The 19,832-nt window shown below is 45.4% G+C and overlaps 1 protein-coding gene across 1 annotated transcript in view; it reads left to right on the top strand.

Annotated features, from left to right (window-relative positions):
* The window catches only part of pias1a (protein inhibitor of activated STAT, 1a), a 46,056-nt gene that overhangs the window by 5,920 nt on the left and 20,304 nt on the right, over positions 1–19,832 (top strand). The window contains 2 exon segments of the mRNA XM_042061917.1: positions 11,409–11,722; positions 11,724–11,857. Coding sequence (XP_041917851.1) covers positions 11,409–11,722; positions 11,724–11,857 — 448 coding nt within the window.

Raw genomic sequence — 19,832 nt, 5'->3', positions numbered from 1 at the left:
GGGAGGGAGTGTGTGTGTGTAATTGAGAGAGTGGGTGGGGGGGATGAGTTGGAGAGAGGGAGAGCAGGCGAGAGAGAGAGAAAGAGTGTGATTGAGAGAGCGAGTGAGGAGTGAGTTAGAGCGAGCGAGAGAGAGAGAGAGAGGGAGGGAGTGAGCAGGAGAGTGAGAGGGAGTGGGGGATGGGCAGAGCAGGGCTGGCACTCAGGGAGAAAACAACCACACACACGCAAACACACACACACACACACACACATATAGCACAATGAAGCACAAACCACACATACGTGAGCATACACAAGCATACACACCACCCCAAATACACAGTTGATGGGAATGAGATCTTTTCTGTAGTGGTCAGATGGTGGTCTCTCCCTTTCCATATTCCTGCCCCTCTCTCTCTCTTGTGCTGTCTCACTCTCCCTGCTACTCCTCTCCTCTCTTCCCCTCTGCCCCCACCCCCACTCTGGCTCACTCCCTCTCTCCTCCTGCTCTCCCTCCTCCCTTTTCTCTCCCACTCGCTCTCACATTCACTTGCTCTCTCCCCTCAGTTGGTATGTCTCACTCTGTTTATTTCTCTCCCTTTCTTGCTCATTATCTTTTTTCTCTCTCTCTCTCTCTCTCTCTCTCTCTCTCTCTCTCTCTTCTCTGTTTCTCTCTCTTCCCTGTCTCTCTCACTCCATCTCTCTCCCTCTCCCTTTCTTGCTCAATCTCTTTTCTCTGTCTCTCTCTCTCTCTCTCTCATGCACTCTCTCTCTCTCATGCACTCTCTCCCTCTCCCTTACTTGCTTATGCGCTCGCTCTCTCTCTCTCCCTCACTCATACATACTCTCTCTCCCCCACTTGCTCATGTCCTCTCTCTTTCTCTCTCCCTCACTCATACATACTCTCTCTCCCCCACTTGCTCATGTCCTCTCTCTTTCTCTCTCCCTCACTCATACATACTCTCTCTCCCCCACTTGCTCATGTCCTCTCTCTTTCTCTCTCCCTCACTCATACATACTCTCTCTCTCCCCCACTTGCTCATGTCCTCTCTCTTTCTCTCTCCCTCACTCATACATACTCTCTCTCCCCCACTTGCTCATGTCCTCTCTCTTTCTCTCTCCCTCACTCATACATACTCTCTCTCCCCCACTTGCTCATGTCCTCTCTCTTTCTCTCTCCCTCACTCTCTCTCTCCCCCACTTGCTCATGTCCTCTCTCTTTCTCTCTCCCTCACTCATACATGTACTCTCTGTCTCTCTCCCTCACTCATACACTCTTTCCTTCTTCCTTGCTCATACACACTCTCTCTCTCTGTGTGCTTGCAGGGCTGGCTCATAAAGAATAGCATTTAAGGGCTTCCCATAATGGACAGGTTGCGAGCGAGTGTGTGTGTGTATGTGTGTCAGAATTGGCTGCTGCTCAATGAAGCCGTAGGAAGTAGGCTTCGTCTTTCATATTAAATGTTGTGATTGCATGTGTTTTGTGTGTGAGAAAGAAGGACAGTGTGTTTACGTGTTTGTGTAAGTGTGTGTTTGTGCCACTGAGTGGTTTCTGCACTTCTCTTCATAGTGATGGTCTTGTCCTCAGCCAGGTTGGTTGTGTGGTGCGGATGGTTTTCCATTGGAAGTGCACGGCCCAGCATAAGTTATGATCTTATCCCCCTCAATCCCACTGACTTCCTGTGGCCTGCCGCCTCTCCTCTCTCTCCTTCCTCTCCGCTGCCATTGGAGAGAGAGGTAAGGAGCTGGGGGCCGCATTTGCATGGCGCCACACGTTGCCGCGCGGCACAAAGACTCTGAACTCGCAGACTACGCTGGCAGCGAGGAGTAAATAAAGCTCCGGACCCAAACAGAGAGTTTTGGAAGAGAGGAGAGCGGTCCCCACACCCTCCAGGACCACACACACACACACACAGATACAGGCTCCCTAGAATGTGCAAGCTCACTGCAAATAATACCGCACACAAAGACTGAAAGACTGATCACTCTCCCTCTGCCCTTCTCTCTCCTTCTCCTTTATGCACCTAGAAGGCCCATCTATCTGTCTGTCGTCCTTTAAGGCCCTTTCAGCCATCTGACCAGATGCCTCGCATGGCCCAATTGGTTATGAGTTCTTCTCCATCTTTTTTGTGCTGCTTAATTGGGACCATATAGCTTGGCAAGCGTAATGATGCTAAAAGCAAAACAAACTGTAAGTGACCCTTCTCTTGTTTGGAATAAACTTTCCACAGTTGCTGTCGTTTCTCCCCCACGCTCTCTTGGTTTCTAGAATGAATAATAGGGATATAACGATCACTGTCACAGAAAAATACAAATGAGGTATTTTAATATGCAGTGAAAATGGTGGAAATCTCAGCAGAGACTTGGCGGTAGACTTCTAAGGTTTTGATTACATCTTGGGCACTTGCGTGTATGCATGAGACAACAGTGCTGGAAAACATTTTGCTTGACATCTTTCACAAAGGCACTGATGGCACTGTAGATGATGTCATATTACTTGTTGGTGCATGAATATAGGATGGTCTTTCATACTTTGGCTCTGTCTGTTATATTTTCACTGTTCAGCTGTCGGAATAACGGGAACCAGAATGTGAGCAGTGGCGCTGAAGATGATGATTCATAGGGGTAACTTTTTGAGTAATGTGTATGTTTATGGCATTTGGCAGATGCTTCTCTCCAGTGCGACTTGCAGTATATAACCACTACATTATTAATTAAAAATAATACTGCTAGTTGAAAATAAAGTCGAAAATCCTACATTAAGCACATTATTATTATTATTCTTATTCTTCTTATTATTATTAATAATAATAATAGCCTAAGAATATCAGTTATCATAAATAAAAATGAGTTTTAATTGTAACAAAAAACAAGAGTGACTGGTTCCATATGTTTTGATTGGATGATCTTGACTGACTCAAGTTCTCCAGAAAAATGTAGTTCGTGGGGGTGGCAGTGTAGTTACTAAGGAGTCAAGTTAATTTCTGGGCTGGCTACCACCTCCGTGTTCTTGAGCTTAACCCAAGTTACTTGAGGGAGACTGGCCCTGCTATTAATTGACATATAAGTCACTTTAGAGAAAAGCATCAGCCAAATAAATAAATGAAATGAATAAAAATACATTTTTTGTTGCCTAAAATAAGTGGGAAAATGCCTAAACAATGGTCTGTAAAATTCTCCAGCAACTTTAGTCAAAGAGTTGCACAGTACATCAGCAAATTTAGGCCTGCACAGCCAGTCATGTCACTGAAAATGCGATCTCCGTTCCCTTGAAGTTGATATGTCTTTCAAAATCTCTTGTAGTTCTGCCATTGTTTCAGCACAGTCTTCTGCCAACTGTAATTATATGAAGGAAGAAATCTTTGTAGAAAACCTTATGCAGGGTTTGTTCCCCTCACAGATTCATTCTTTTCCCTCATATGCAACACACACACAGCTTTGGTGCCCAGTCTACAGACACATTTTTACAGACTGCAGGTGTTCCACTCTTCTGTTGGGCCCGCTGCAGGTGTGCTCTTGAGTGTGTGTGTGTGTTTGCATGAGCCTGCGTGTGTGTTTCTTGGAAGTGGCACTTTGAGAAATGCCGCTCCAGTGGTGCGACTGCTGAATAGCCGCCCGGGCTCTTGTGCATCTCATCGCTGGTCCTGATGGATTAAGCGCTCATCTGAGGTGGCGCCCCGGAGATGCACATGTCCCGTCTTCCTGGCCCTGCTCCTCCTGCGGTCACATGATTGGGCCTGTCAACACTCCTCCATCCCTCCAACTGGTTGACGTGTCGGTGTCACAGCGGGGGGGGGGGGGGGGGGGGACTGAGGCCTAGTCCACACGTACCAAACCGATCTTTTTTTCCTCCGTCTTCCCTGGAACCGTATCAAGAATATTTGCGTCCAAATGGATCCATCTCAAAACGACTCAACACGTTACTTCAGACCCCAGGCCTATAGGTGGCACTGTTTCTTTACAGAAATTGACCAAAACTTGCACTTTACAAACAGACAGGCTTTACTTTACGACGAAATGGCTAGTGCAAGGAAACCAGAATTGTTTGTGTGGACTGATGGTGAACTGTCAACTGTAAAACTAATAAACTTTATTTTACGGTTTGTGAAGGGTGCAGTCCCGTCCTTTATTTGGCTAACTTAGGCCTACTAATCACCTTTACTTTCTTTGGTTGTAGGATAGTCCGTGATTCACATTAGTTTTGGCTATCACCGCAATTAGGCTACTAAACGCAAGGCTTACCCAAGTTCTAGGCTATACTGTCGCCACATTTATAATATTGCTATAAAACCTTCGTCAGTAACAATCAATACTTTTGCCTGCATCAAATCGCGCATTTGCATTCAGTGTGCTACCATCGGCTTAACGTGAGTTCTAAGCGTCTTTGTATGCTTATATCTGATTTCACTCGACTGTGAATGCATGTATATATGTTGTAAGACATGTAAAATAAATGAATGGCACTACGCACAAATTAATGTAGCCTAAACTTACACCGCACTTTCCTAATAACTTAAGTTCTCTCGCGTCACTGACAGTAGCTAGAATACATAAAAAAACACCGGGAAAAACAGTGTTCAGTCCACCAAGTCATAAGCTATCGGCGCTGCGCAGCACCAGTTGTGATATTTATCTTAGGGAGTGTAATCGTAGGTAATAGGGGTGTGAATCTCTCATGTAAAAGACGATACGATTCGCATCTAGATACATGGGCACGATTCGATACAAGAAATTATACATGTTTATAAAAACCGATTCAGTACGATTCGATGCGATGCAGTTCAAGAATGGAAAGCATTCTGAAAGATTTTTTATAATTTGCTCAAGGTGCACATTCATTTTATATTATCAATTATCATGGTTGTCAATTAGGCAACAACATGTGTGAATATGATTATCTAAACTGAGGTTTGTTTCATATACTGTATTGAAATGAAAAAAGAATAGTCTACATTTCAGTCAAACACAGCAGCCAAATACAACATAAAAATACATTTTTATAGACTTTACAGATTTTATAGTTATATCTAATTGTTTTAATGGAGCTGTAGCCTTGTGCTTAAGACACTCTTGGCCTTTTCTCATATAGGCCTAGCCTACCCTACAAGAATAAAATAGGCCTACAAATCAATGAACTCTCAGGGCTTATTTTGTTCCAACAGTAGACCTAATGCAGAAACCTAAAATGCCACAAGTCTGAGTGAATATGAACAAAATCATTGGCTAATAATTTATGCATCGTTTTAGCAGCAAGGGCCAAATTATTATTTAACATTAAGGAAATCCCTTCATCAAAGGTAAGGCTACTCTACAGACTATCGTTGCTGTTTAGGAATGCTGTAAGTTCTTAATTTCTCGCTGGATTTTGAAAAACAAAAGCCGACCGAGTGCAAGTTGTCACATGCTTAAGTTGCAATAGATGTATGGGTAATGAGGTCATTTGACTTTGGGCAGTGAATGTAACCAAAAACGCACTGCATTACCCACAATTCCGTGCCACGTATAGTTTTAAAACCAGAAGTGGGGTGAACGCGGTGCTTGGAACGTAAATGAGCGTCTGAGCGAGCAGAAAAGGTTGTGCACCAATTCATAACAAGTAAATCGATATAACGACCGGTTCATTTCAGTTTTTTTCCGATACGGGGCTTCACGTATCGATGTAGCCGTATCTTACACGTTAAAAACGGATACCGATACGTATCGGTTAATCTTTACATCGTTACACCTTCTATCCCCTAGTAGGTAATGTCATGTATGAAAACTAGTACAGGATTCGTTTGGACGCTCGGCCCAGACGAAGCAAAACCTCTGCGTTTAACCTAAAAAGCGTCTCCGTGTGGACAGGCCCTGAGATGAACAGACATGCTTCATCTTCTGCCGTCATGATCACACTTGTTCCTGTACTGTCTTCCTTTCTTCCTTCCCTGCTTTCTTCCTTTATTCTTTCATTCCACCTTCTGTTGCTGCGCTTCTGTTCTCCTCTCTCTCTCTCTCTCTCTCTCTCTCTCTCTCTCATATATATATATATATATATATCCATTTCCATCTCCCACGTCCTCTGTCCATTTCCTGTTGTTGGGGCCTGCTTTACACTGCTGCAGAGGGTGGTAGGCAGATGAGTGGTGCTTTATAATTAATAAAGCTTTAATAAGCTTTATTGGCATGACCATTCAAAAAGAGATAGATATACCGTACAGAAATGTAAAAAACATCAGAACATAAAATAGCATTGAATCATATAACAGTATGTGTGATTTAAACATAAGCAGACATACACACACAAACACAGACACAAACATTTTAATTGTACATTAAATTGTAGGCTAACATTTTAGTAGGAGTCTGGTCTGTGAGGGGATGGAGGATGGTGTATCTTATCTAGAGACAGACAGACAGCCTGCTAGTGAGGTCTTCCAGAGGCCTGCAGGCTACAGGCAGATGAAGGGGTTGGGGGATGACTTCAATAAGCAAATGAAGGAACGGATCCGATCTCCAGGGACATGTGACCTTTGGTCTGGTGGAGAGAGTGCTGGGGGGTTGGTGGAGGAAGTGCAGGGATCCGTGGCCGGGGTGGGTGTGTAACATTGTCTGTCTGTGTGTGTTGCGAGTGTGTGTAACAGCGATGGGGGTAGTGTGTGATCAGAAGCTCTACTCATCCTGGCCCATGCGGGGGGTGGTATTGGGGGTGGGGGTGCAGGGTGTTCGGGCAGCGCTCCTGGGTTTGATGTCTAAATCAGCGCGGCGAGCTTAGCACTCGTGTCTGTTTGCTCTGGAGCCGTGGAGAATTTCATTTGGTTTGGAGCTCAGCAGTTCATATCCTGCCCCTTCCTCCCTCTCGTGGCACTGTCTCTCCATCATCACTTGTCTTCCTCCTCCTCTTCTCTTCTCTCTTCCTTCTTTCCTCTCACCCCTATCCTCCTCCTCTCTTACCCTTCCTCCTCCCTCCACTCATCCCTCCATCTCTTCCTCCTCCCTCTGTCTCATTGTCTCTCCATTCTCGCTGCACTCTCTTTTTCTCTCTCTCTGTTCTCTCTTTCTTTTCTTCTGCCATGAGACGGCTGGGCCAGAGGAGGTCATCTATCCTCTTTCAATCACAACACACGGTGATTACCTCCCAGTGGAGTGGCGAGCTCCGTGCCCAGAACGCCCGCCGCTGGCGCGTCTAATCAGCCCCTCCGATGAGTAATCAGGCTTGACACTGTTCATCTCAGCCCCAGAGGGAGGAGCAGAGCCTGAGTCGCTCCCCCCCTCCCCCCTCCTTCAGGGTTTATTGCCTGCACATCCACACCCTCACACCCACACGTGCGTTCGTTCGTTCACACACCAACAAGGGTTCTCTGACAGGAAGAGTCGGTACGCTGCAGGTTTTGCAGGACTGACTGACTCATAAGACATAAGATTCATAAGACTTTAAGTCCTCTCCCATCATATACCCCAGCTGCGTGACTTTCACATTGTCTCGACTCGAATAAAAAGCAGTGCAGCGGCCGCTTTCAACGTGGTCTGGAGTCTGGACGCGTTGTTAATGCCAAAGGTAGGAAAGTGTGCACAGTCAAAGACCCGGCGTATTAGAAGTGCCCAGTATCTGGCTACTCTGACTGAACTAGAGGCCTGACACAGGTGTGTGAGGGGAGGTTTGAGTGCGATCTCTGGACTGGCTGCTCAGATGTGTGAGGGTGTGTGAGTGCGATCTCTGGACTGGCTGTTTTGTGAGGGTGTGTGTGTGTGTGAATGCGATATCGGGACTGGTGGATCAGGTGTGTTCATGTGTGATCTCTGGACTGACGTATGGGGTGAGTTTGTGTGAATGCGATCTCTGGACCGGCTGATCGTGTGTGTGTGTGAATGCGATCTCTGGACTGGCTGATCGAGTGTTTGTGTCAATGTGATATGTGGACTGGCTGATCTTGTATGTGTGTGTGTGAATGCGATATCTGGACTGGCTGACTGTGTGTGTGTTTGTGTGAATGTGATCTCTAGACTGACTGATTGTGTGTGTTTGAGTGAATGCAATCTCTGGAGTGGCTGATCGGGTGTGTGTGTGAATGCAATCTCTGTACTGGCACCTCTATAGCAGAGCTGAGACAGGAGTGATGATTACAGGAGCGGTCTAATGGATGCAGTCTGGGGTTTCCCTGCTAGGCGTGCGGCTGAGGCAGCTGGGGGAGGACATGAGAAAAAGAACATTCTAGACGCGCAGAGGGCCATTTGCAAACATTCCAGCGCTGTGCGATCAGCGGATAGCTATGGATGGAATACCATTAACACTAGGCTATAACAGGAACAAGACTCAGGAACTGAGGAATGCCTGATCCCCAGCAAATTCTCAGTGCAACTTCGAGGTGGATTCATGATCCCAGTCGCGTCGCTACAGTGAGGCACTTGTGTTTGGCAAGTGTGATTTCATGAGCCAACTCTGACAGGTTGTTGTTGGAGGAATTTCTTTAGCCGCGTTGACAACTACTGACATTGACACCCCATCCCCGTCCCACCTCCTGGTGGTGACACTGTGAACACACTGATGTAATGATGCCTACCAGTCCTCTTGTCTGCCCTGGAGACCAGTGAGTGTCTTGGGAAACAGAGAACAGGGACTGTCCAGGTCTGTAAGATGTTACTCTAGCTGGAAGGCAAGAGTGAACAGTAGACAGTAGGGTTGTGCCGATGGACGATATCATCGTCCATCGTGATGGTTGACAGGCATCACGATGGAAAGCAACCATCGTGATGCCACGCCCACACATGCCAATCCTAATTCCTGCTGTAACAGGCTAAAACATAAAAAAAACCTTTCCCTGAAAATGAAATTGAGCCTACTTTAAAGGCTGTCAGCCAAACAGTTATCACGTATTAGTCTACCGTCTTGTAAAATAAAAGACTTATTAGTCTACCCTCTTATTCAAATAATTCCTGACTGTGACGTGAATGTGTAGCCTAATTGTCCTTTAGTAGCCTACATGTCTCGCAGGCCTATAGCCTACATTGGACGTAATATGTAGCCTAATGTTTTAGCAGAAAATATAGATTTATTGTTGTTAGGCTACGACTAGGACATTCTAGCGCTCAAATATTTTTGCAAGGCTACAGCGAGCGCCAAATGCGTCCTTCTTCTCTGTGTTAAAATAAACCATTTCTTTCGTTAATTATAGGATCAGAAGGTAGCCTATCCGTCTTTCACTGTAAGGCTTGTATTTCATGCATTTAGCAAAAGTCCCAGACAGCAGCGGAGTGGTAATCGGGATTCGTTATTTGTAAAAGTGTTTTTACTTCGCCCTCCTATAGCCTGGACTGTGCGGTTGCAGCCCTTTACTTTCACTTCCCGCCGCCCTCATAGTCAGCATAGACGGTAGCCGGATAATGTGGGATGCTACATAGTACTAATATTTTAAATGAGTGACCACGATAGTAGTCTTAATTAGCTTTTTTGCTGGGTCCAGCGAAGGCTGGCAATGTGTAATATTCCGCTGGTTGGTGCACACGCAAGTGTTCAGATTGATTGTCTATCCGTCTTTCACAACAATTTTCTTGGATTAGATCTTCCACACAACTTCGGTAGCCTGGTCAGTATGTCAGGCCGTATAGCCTAATATATTTTTTATTTTTTTATGTAGAACATTATAAATGTATTTCTGCACAGACATACCTTACTACACCCCCCCCCCCCCCCCCCCAGAAGATATCATCGTCCATCACAATGTTTTACTGTACACATCGTCAAATGCCAATTTAGGGGACATCGCCCAACCCTAGTAGACAGTGCCACCCCACCGTCACACACACAGACACACACTCACACAGACACACACACACACACCATCACTTCCTCCCCGGCACACACACACCATCACTTCCTCCCCGTCTCACCCACACACACACACACACCATCAGCACCTCCCCGGCACACACACACACACACCATCACTTCCTCCCTGTCTCACACACACACACACACACACCATCACTTCCTCCCTGTCTCACACACACACACACACACACACGCACCCACACACCATCAGCACCTCCCCTGCCCTGTTTGTGTGGGAGAGCCTAATGGAATGATGACACGTGGTGTTGTGGCTGAGTGTGGCCTGGCTGAGTGTGTAGTGGCATGGAGTGGAACGTCCGCCGTGTTTGCCCAATGAAGTCCAGTCCCCTCTGGGTGTTTGTGTGAGTGTGTGTTCCAGTGTGTGTTGGTGTGTGTCAGAGTGTGTTCCGCTGTGTGTGTGCGTGTGTGTTATTGTGTGTTTCGGTGTGTGTGTGTGTGTGTGTAAATGTGGTGGCTTTCTCCACTGGTCCCTCCTGTGTTTGTTTTCACGCTCCCTCTTTCGAGCCCAAGGAATGTTACACATCCGCCCTGTGTGTGTGTGTGTGTGTGTTATGCTGTCCTGCAGTAGACTGTTGCGATTCTGTCTCCACATGCATATTTCATGAGCCAGGCCATTACACTGCCAGTAGGCATTGGAACATCCTGCCCTCCGGGATGTGTGTGTGGATGTGTGTGTGTGTGTGTGTGTGTGCGCGTACTGTACGTGTAGTTTATATAAGAATGTTAGTGTGTGTGGCTATCAGTGATTCAGTCATCTCTTTTATGTGTGTTTGTGTGCATGTTCATGAGGGTTACATCAACATGTTTGTCTGCATAAGTTTGTGTCTAGTCTGTATTTGTGGGGGGCTACATCTGTGTGTGTGTGTCTGTGTCTGTGTCTCTGTCTCTGTCTCTGTCTCTGTCTCTGTCTGTGTGTGTGTGTGTGGTGGCTTTAAAAATAGAGACCATGTTAGAATAGAGAGCATGTAGAAGCCGTGTGTGTGAGTGAGAAAGAGGGGTTACTAGCGTGTCTTGGGTGGGCTGTGTGCGTGTGTCCACCTCTGTCACAGAGCGTATCCCATTCATTGGGTAACGTGTGTGTGTGTGTGTGTGTGTGTGTGTGGGGAGGCTTACGAGAGCTGAGGGGGTGGGGAGAGAGGGAGAGAAGCCTGCAGAGGTGCTGTGTGGTCTCTGTCCCGTCTCACCCAGAGGCAGGTTGATTCTCTCTCGCTCGCTCTCCAAATATATTATGTGGTGGTTGTTGTACTTAGATGGCTTGTGTTGTAGAGGACGTAGAGGCTGTTGAGTAGATCTCGTTAGTGATGAAGGTGTCAGAGTTGGTGGGCCAGACCCCATCACACTGGAGCTTGTCTTGACATAGCAAATCAAATCAATCAGAAAAATTAGATTAGAAAAGTAGATATTTCTCCCAAATCATTCAGCCTTAGGCTACACTGTGTATTCAGTTATGATGTATGAATTAATGAATGCCATCGTTCTCTCCCATCTCTCTTTTTTTTGGTTTCATCTTTTCTTTTATTTTCTTCCTTTCTTTTCCCTTCTCCCACTCCACCTCTCTCTCTCTCTCTCTCTCTCTCTCTCTCTCTCTCTCTCTCTCTCAGCAAATGGTGATGAGCCTGCGCGTATCCGAGCTTCAGGTGCTGCTGGGCTACGCGGGGCGGAACAAGCACGGCCGCAAGCACGAGCTGCTGACCAAGGCGCTGCACCTACTGAAGGCCGGCTGCAGCCCGGCCGTGCAGCTCAAGATCAAGGAGCTGTACCGCCGGCGCTTCCCCACCAAGCTAGTGTCGCCGGTCGAGCTGGCGCTGCCTGGCGTCCACGCGACGGCTGCCCCCGGCTCGCTACCCGCCGGCCTGGCACAGCTGGCCTTTGACGGGCACCACGGGGCGGCGCCCTCGCCGCTGCTGCCCATCTCCAGCGGCCGCCAAACACGAGCTGGGCACGCTGCCGCACTTGCCCGCTGCCCTGCACCCGGTGCACCCCGACGTCAAACTGCAGCGGCTGCCCTTCTATGACGTGCTGGACGAGCTCATCAAACCCACCAGCTTGGGTGAGTGTGAGTGTGAGAGTGAAGTACTTGTCAAGCTCATCAATTCCGTGTGTGTGTGTTGGGACGGGCAATATGGACAAAAAATAATATCTCGATTTTGACGATAACGATAATTAGTCGATATCCTTTAAAATTGTATTTTTAAAAGTCTGACTTACTTTACAGTTCATTATTTATGAATAGCATCATTACAATGATAACCAATATAATAATAATAATATATAACCAGACAGAATGCATCTCAGTTATTTCCTTCAATGTTTTGTTCAAGAGCAATCATGTAGGCTAGCATTTCAATTTACAGAATAGAAACTAATTTGTTAGTTTATGGCTAATATATATGAGAAATCCCATAGAGATGCTAATGGTTAGCATAATCGATAAAAGTAGATATTCAGAGCGAACTTCAGTCCATTTACAAAGGTTTACATAAGAAGAATTCTTTGTTTACAACTGACTATTAAAAAAACTCAGTCTAATGTTTTCTCTCTATAAAATACTGTGTAGGAAAACATGTGACTTTGACTCATAGACTGTATAGTTTAACTCATCAATGCCACTTCAAAGAAGTACAAAATAAACATTAGGCGTGCTTGTGACAATGTGGGCCCACTAGCGATCATGTGACTTACTCTGCTGCAGCCAGGGGCTTCTCTCACTTCTGTTGCATACACCTCCTGATTTAGTGAATGTATGGGGTTTCAATGCGTGATTTCAAGTGTTTTTATCCCAAAGTAATTTAAATACTCAATAATGTAATTTGCGCATCGTTAGAACAACAATCACAATATTATCGTGGCCGATATATATCTCACACCCCTAATTTGCGTGCATGTGCGCGTGTGAGTGAAATGCTGGACAAGCTCATCAAACCCACCAGTCTGTATGTGTTTGGGTGTGTGTGAGAGAGAGTGAGTGTGTGGGTGGGCCCGTGGACAGACTTGTGAGTTTCTGTTTGTTGATCTGCTTGTTTGTGTTGATTTTGTGTGTGAGTGTGGATGCATGCTTGTTTGTATGTGTTTTAGACCGAGCCAGAGCCAGAGAGAGCGGCTGGATTGGCTTGTGTGTGTTTGGGGTTTGCTGATACGCTCATCTGTGTTTGTCCGGCTGGGCACTCTTTGCGACTCTTCTTGTGTGCCAGTGTCTGACTGACTGACTGACTGCACACACACTATGCATTCCTGCTTTGTGTTGTTGCTTGTGTGCTGTGGCTGGCACTGCTTGTCTATCTCCCTGGAAACGAGAGAGTGCCCCTACTCCGGCGCTGCAAGGAGTCACTCACCATTATCTGCCAACAATAGTACCAGCGCATCTAGCGCAGTAGGTTACAGGAAATAATCGAGGGGGGAAAATAGGTCTCTGAAAATATTTTAGATTTACCCAAGGCACAGGAGTCCATTCCATTTTGTGCTGTATTAATATCTAGACTGTAGGCAGAAATACATCAAAATATATTTATTTTAGTCAATTTTAAGTGCATCAAAAAAAACTACATAAGTAGCCACACCATGTATCAAAACAAAATACTGTATTTTTGTATTTAGAACATGAGATTGTATTTAGAGCATGAAATCCCTTTGCAAACCTTCCACATCTGTCTATTTAATCTATTCCTTGATCATTCCTTTTTTTTTGCTTAAGAGACATGCCATAAATCTGCAAACAGTCAGCAGATCAACTATGCTGACCTGTAACATCTTATAGCTTACTGTATCAGAATATACTGAAGAACTCACAACTGAACTTGCCAAGTGGCACAAACTTACCACCGAATCTATTGAGAGCCAAAGAATGTGGGCTCAAAGCAACCCAATGCAGGTCTATTACCTTAAAATAATGTCAGCGTAACTCATGGTACGTTGACACATCATATGGAGAATGAAGTCTCTGATATTGCCAATGCCATGCCCAGAATGTTTGATATTGCACTGTGTAACGCTGTTGATCAGGTAGGATCATGACCCTTTTAGTTGTTTTTTAACTAACTCAGACTCGTGTAAGCGCTAAATAGGGTTGTATTGACGCCAAGGGCCATGAGGCAACTTTTTGAGGAATGTTGCAGAGGACCACATAACGGGTTCAATGTGTTCCGATGATGAACGTTCTCAAGAAACTGATGGTTAAAGTTCTCAAGAAATTACAAAAATACACACCTATAAAGTATTTTGATACAAAATACAAAGCCATTTTCTTCAACCCAATTAAAATCCAAATTACAATATTTTGTATTTGAAATACATATTTTAAATACATGTATCATAAATACTGCCCATCCCTGTCTAGACTCCATCATGTGCTGCGGACAGAGCCAATTTTGAAAGGCACAATTCGGTATCAGTAGTTTCCAAGTGAACTGCTCCTCTAATGAAAAAGAGGAATTTGTTTACACTAGTAAACAAGACTTTCAGTTCATGCTTGTATGTTTTATTGTAGAAGTGGTATTTAGCTTTTAACTTGGCATTTGCTATTTTGGCTTTTAAAAATTATGGGGAATAAAGGACTAGGAAAATGTGGAGTGCAGATGACTTACTTTCTTAGTGCTGTAAGCAATCCTTTCAAATTCCAGGAGTCTTTTTGTTCTGCCACAAAATTGAGCTGTTAAATGGAGTCTTCCGGATGACTAACCTGGGTGGCAGTCAAGTCAGTTGTGCTTAGCCACACGACTCTAGACCATCACTAGGCCATTTACTTCCTGAAATTTACAGGCATTAAAAATGCATAGGTACACTTTAAATACGCTCAAAGGAAGCGTTAATGGAGTCTGCTCGTTTTTGTGCATTATTATGTGCATAATTCTGTTATGGTCCTTTGTCTCGTGTCCCTTTGACTGTAGACTACAATATTTCTATTAAGTTTATGGAAGTATTACAGCCTAAGTTACCAGTAGGAACCTTGAGAGAAGAATACCTTTCTGTAACTTGACTGAAATCATGCTGACATAATAGATATTTGTGTGTTCCTCATTTATCATATTTATTGTAGTCTGGTAACTGGAAAGAAGTCTGTGTGTTGACTTTCAGTTCAAATGTTTGTTTTTGAAGCCCATGGACCTCAGTGTAGGAGATTTTTTAGGAATTTTCCCCTAGAAAAGCCAGTGCAGACTGTTACAACAGTATTATGATGAGCCAATGGCAGTGAAACGGGATAGCTTGTGCTGTCTGTTGCCATGACAGCAACATGCTGCCCCCCCCCCTCTCCGTCTTTAAAGGAGACATGCTACTGATTTAGCCTTTCCTGTTTACCCATTTCCTGGATCTGAGTCGTAGCCCTGTATTGTGTCAGATTTCATGCGCTCAGATTGTCCTTTATTTCATGTCTCCTCTCAAGAAAAAAACTCTTCCACAGCATCATCTGGGCGTATATGTGGATATGTAGATATTTTCATAAATTAGCATCTTAATGACCAGAGATGGCGTTTTGTGATTAATTTGTCGCCAGCAGCCGCTCATAGAAACACGCTGCCTATCGTCGCCATCACATTTCTCACCTCCCCACAGCATTTGCATACAAAATGTTGAAGGTACACACACGCACACCTGCCTTTCCAAAACGCACACAGAATTGGAAGTGAGTGCAAATACCCTACCACACGCTCATACACTGAAATAAACATACACACACGAACAACTGCACAGCAAAACACACAAATAAGGATGTGTGTGTGCAAGCACATTTGCACCACCTTACTCACCTACTTACCTATTCTCTCTTGGAACATTCACACACACACACACACACACACACACAGTGAGAGAGAATATAACAGCCACAGGCTCAGACAGGCGGCTGCATAGATTGTACCTTACTCAGCCATCATGACTAATGCATTGTGTTGCTTACGGAGATGGAGAGGGTGGACCGCACTGGCCTCTTCTGCTCTAAAGTTCCTGCTGTTCCCCCCCCCCCCAGACCGAAATAGAGATAAGACTCGCACATTTCAGGAGCAAATAAATGTAATTTGTGGGCCAAGCGCGCGAGCAAAGCCACGTGTTAATGAATGACGTTGAGCCCAAGCTTTGAGGCGATGGCCCTCTTTATCCTAATAATAAAGGGCTGACGCTAATGAAGGAGTGTGATTAATTATAACAGGCCTAGAAGACAGCACACACACATACACATGTGTACACACACACACACACACACACACACATGTACACACACACACAGACGCACACAGACGCGTGTGCACGCCTTCCTCTCTTAATCTCTCTCTCTACCCCTCCCTTCCTCTCACTCTCTCTCTCACACACACACGCACACACACACACTCAGATGCTCACTGTCTGTGTGTCCCTCCTCTCTGTTGCTGTCTCACTCTCTGTCTAACACTCTCTCTCGCCCTGTCGTTCACTTCTCCCCTCCCCCACATTTCTTCCTCTTCCTGTCTCTCGTGTTGGAGTTGTTATTCTCTTCCAGACTGTCTCGCTCTCTCTTTCTATCTCCTTCAGCCCCCCCTCCCTCCTACTCCCTCCTCCTCCCTCCTCTCTGCTGTCTCTCTATCAGTCAGCCCCTTTCTTTTTGTGCCAGCTCTCTCTCCCTCTCTCTCTCTCTCTCTCTCTCTCCTCTCTCTCTCTCTCTCTCTCTGCTTGTTTAGCTGTCCTCTCCATCAGTCAAAATCCCCTTCCCCTTCTGTACCCCACGTCTCTCCCTCTCTCTCTCTCCCTCTCTCTCTCTCTCTCTCTCTCTCTCTCTCTCTCCTCTCTCTCCTCTCTCTCCTCTCTCTCTCTTCTCTCTCTCTCTCTCATTCTCTCTCTCTCTCTCCCTCTCTCTCTCTCTCTCTCTCTCTCTCTCTCATTCTCTCTATCTCTCTCTCTCTCTCTCTGTGTTAGCTGTCATCTCCATCAGTCAAAATCCCCTTCCCCCTTCTGTACCCCCCGTCTCTCCCTCTCTCTCCCTCTCTCTCTCTCTCTCTTCTCTCTCTCTCTCTCTCTCTCATTCTCTCTATCTCTCTCTCTCTCTCTCTCATTCTCACTCTCTCTCTCTCTCTCTCTCTCTCTCTCAGCTGGCTGTATCTCCATCAGTCAGCCTGTGCTATTCCGTCCCCCCTCCCTCCTGCAGAGGCTGTTGCAGCAGGAGAGGAGAGGCTGTCTGGCAGGCCTCTGTTTACTGTTCCTGTCTGCACAGAAGATCGGGCTTTCTCTCTCACTCCCCTCCCTCTCTCACACTCATCATTTTCTTTCTTGCTCTTTCTCACTGCCTCTCTCTCTCTCTCTCTCTCTCTCTCTCTCTTCTCTCTCTCTTTCTTTCTTTCTTTCATTCTTTCTTTCTTTTTTCTTTCTTTCTTTCTTTCTTTCTTTCTTTCTTTCTTTCTTTCTTTCTCTGCTTGTGTGTCTCATCTGTTCCTTGCATACCTCTTTCCCTCTCCCTCTCTCTCTACCCCCCCCTCCCCCCCCCCATTTCTGTACGTTCAAGGTGGCTTTCTTAGCCTGTCTGTTCATATGCAGTGAAATGACAGTTTAACATAACAACCTCAGAATGATTGTAGAGGGGGGAACAGGAGGAACAAATCGAATGTGTATATAGTCATTACATGGAGACTCTACATTCACATTCATATACACACACACACACACAGAGAAGTGCTGGATATTCAAACAGAAAGGGAACAGAACAATAATACACAGATTATGCCTCCTTGCACCTGGTCATCCGGTCATCCAGGCAGTAGTGGGCAGACAGGGGCGCAGCGTGGCCCCGTCTCCCACCTGGCGAGCCAGCCTGGCCGTGCCATTAAGGAGATGGAAAGGGGATTAAATGTAAGAGCAGCTTTTTGTTATAAAGCTGTTTTGGATGCGCCTTTTTTCCCCCAGTGTAGAACATGGATTAGGCCTGCTGTGTCCTCTTCACTGGTTGCAGTTAGGACAAATGCATTGGTCTTAAGACACGAGAGTTCTCATGTCCTTACTTTAGTGTAGCCAGAGAGTTACCTAGTAAGTTTCTCTCCTTCTCTTTCTCTCGCTCTCCTCTTTCTTCTCTCTCTCTTTCCAACACTATCTTCCTCTCTCTCGCATTCAGCCTGACTCTTATTAGTTTTGCGATTCAGTTCATTTCAGTTCAGTTCAATTCACTTTAATTCGGTGTGCTTTGTTGGCGGGCATGTTCAAAGGGAAACAGTGTTGCCAAAACATTATGATAGAAAGATAGAAATGATCAAAACATTGTAAATGAAATACAGAAAACGTGTGTGTGGTAAACACCAGAGGTGGGACCAAGTCACTGTTTGGCAAGTCACAAGTAAGTCCCAAGTCTTAGCACTCAAGTCCAAGTCAAGTCCCAAGTAAATACAGAGAAGGGCAAGTCGAGTCCAAGTCCAAGTCTCATCAAAGCCAAGTCGAGTCCAAGTCCAAGTCCCAATCTTTTTCAAGTCCTGAACAAGTCATCAGGTACTCTTCACTTAATAATGGCATTATTAGACTATCGATCATAATTTTAACACTTCCATCTAATCCACAGAATCTTTTTTTATAAATACAGATTAAAATATGTTCAATGTTTCTGTCTTGAAATCTTTTACGATGTATGCATGCGCATACAATATACACATGTGCATACCTGAGTAATCTGTACAAAACGGATAGCTACATGACAAATAAAAATATTGTTTTTCCAAATTTCGGAGCCCACTGTAAGGATGAGTAATAATTTGACTGATGGCATTTCACTGCGCTAGGCCACAGATTTGCCTGCAAACAATTTATTAGGCTGTCTGCCAGTGGCGACTCATAAGGGAGCCAGTAGCCACCTAGCTAGCTGAGTGGAATGCGTTTCAATCGGCATATCAATGTGCTTCATGTAAACACATTATTGAATAGGCCTACTTCAAGACTCACCATTTCCATTAAACAAAGGCAAAGACAACTCTTCATATTCTTGTCCACTTTCCAAATCACAGTGAGTGCAGCCTATGTCATAGTGACCTGGATCTCATAGTTTATAACAGTAGTGAGAACCGGATAAATCCGCAATTTCCCCTAATCTCGTATTTGTTGCCTTCATGATTTCCTTTTATACGTTTCTTATATTTAAAAGAAAATATCAATCATCATCAACAATGACAAGCCAGCTGGAACCTGCCACTCGTTTTCTCTCCCTCTCGTGCGTGCTTAGATGGGGTTCTCAATTAAATGGAGTAGGCTAGCATAAGTTCAAGTTGGATCTTAATGGAGAGGACTCGAAAAGTATCATCTTTATGTAACATGCTGTTGGTGCATTTTGACATTGTAAACGTTCTCTAACAAGAGTGCAAATCAGTTTGCAGTAAAGCTACTAGTTATTAGCTAAATGTTGGTCGTTTCTCTGTCTCTTGGTGCCCTACACACAGTGCGTAACGCATGTGGGGGTAGCGGCAGCACTGAACTGTGCTCTGGACTGGCCGCTTGTCTCCGCTATTTTTTTTTTTTTTTTTAGTCGCGGAGGGAAAGCATCTCTGGGGTGACTGGTCCACGATCAGGAAATTTAGTTTTTGACTCGACATGTCAAGTCGTCACAAGTCAAAGAGGCAAAGTCCGAGTCAAGTCTCGAGTGAATAGTATTCAAGTCCAAGTCGAGTCGCAAGTCATGCCGAATTTTATCAAGTCAAGTCTGAAGTCATTAAAATCATGACTCGAGTCTGACTCTCTCTCAGTCCAGTCTCTCTCTCTTCTCTTCTCTTCTCTTCTCTTCTCTTCTCTTCTCTTCTCTCTCTCTCTCTTCTCTCCCCCCCCCCCCCCCTCTCTATATATGTGGAGAGGCTGCTTTTCTCTCTCTCTCTCTCTCTCTCTCGCTCACTCTCTCCTTCCCCCGCTCTTTCTCTGTAAGTGTGGAGAGGCTGGGGCTTTGGTCTCAGCATCTACCCGTGCTTCCTGGTGTTTGCTGTTCTCTCAAGCACATTACAGGCGAGTGCTGCTGGCCCCCCCAACCATCTTATCCTCGCCGCGTGCTCCAGACCTGCGGCTTTATGTTCATTATGGATATCGGCACAGGGGCCCCATGCATT

Source organism: Alosa sapidissima, chromosome 14 (assembly GCF_018492685.1).
Source record: "Alosa sapidissima isolate fAloSap1 chromosome 14, fAloSap1.pri, whole genome shotgun sequence".
Taxonomy (NCBI): Eukaryota; Metazoa; Chordata; class Actinopteri; order Clupeiformes; family Clupeidae; genus Alosa; species Alosa sapidissima.
Note: the sequence above shows the minus strand (reverse complement) of the source record. Positions and strands in the feature narration are given on the sequence as shown.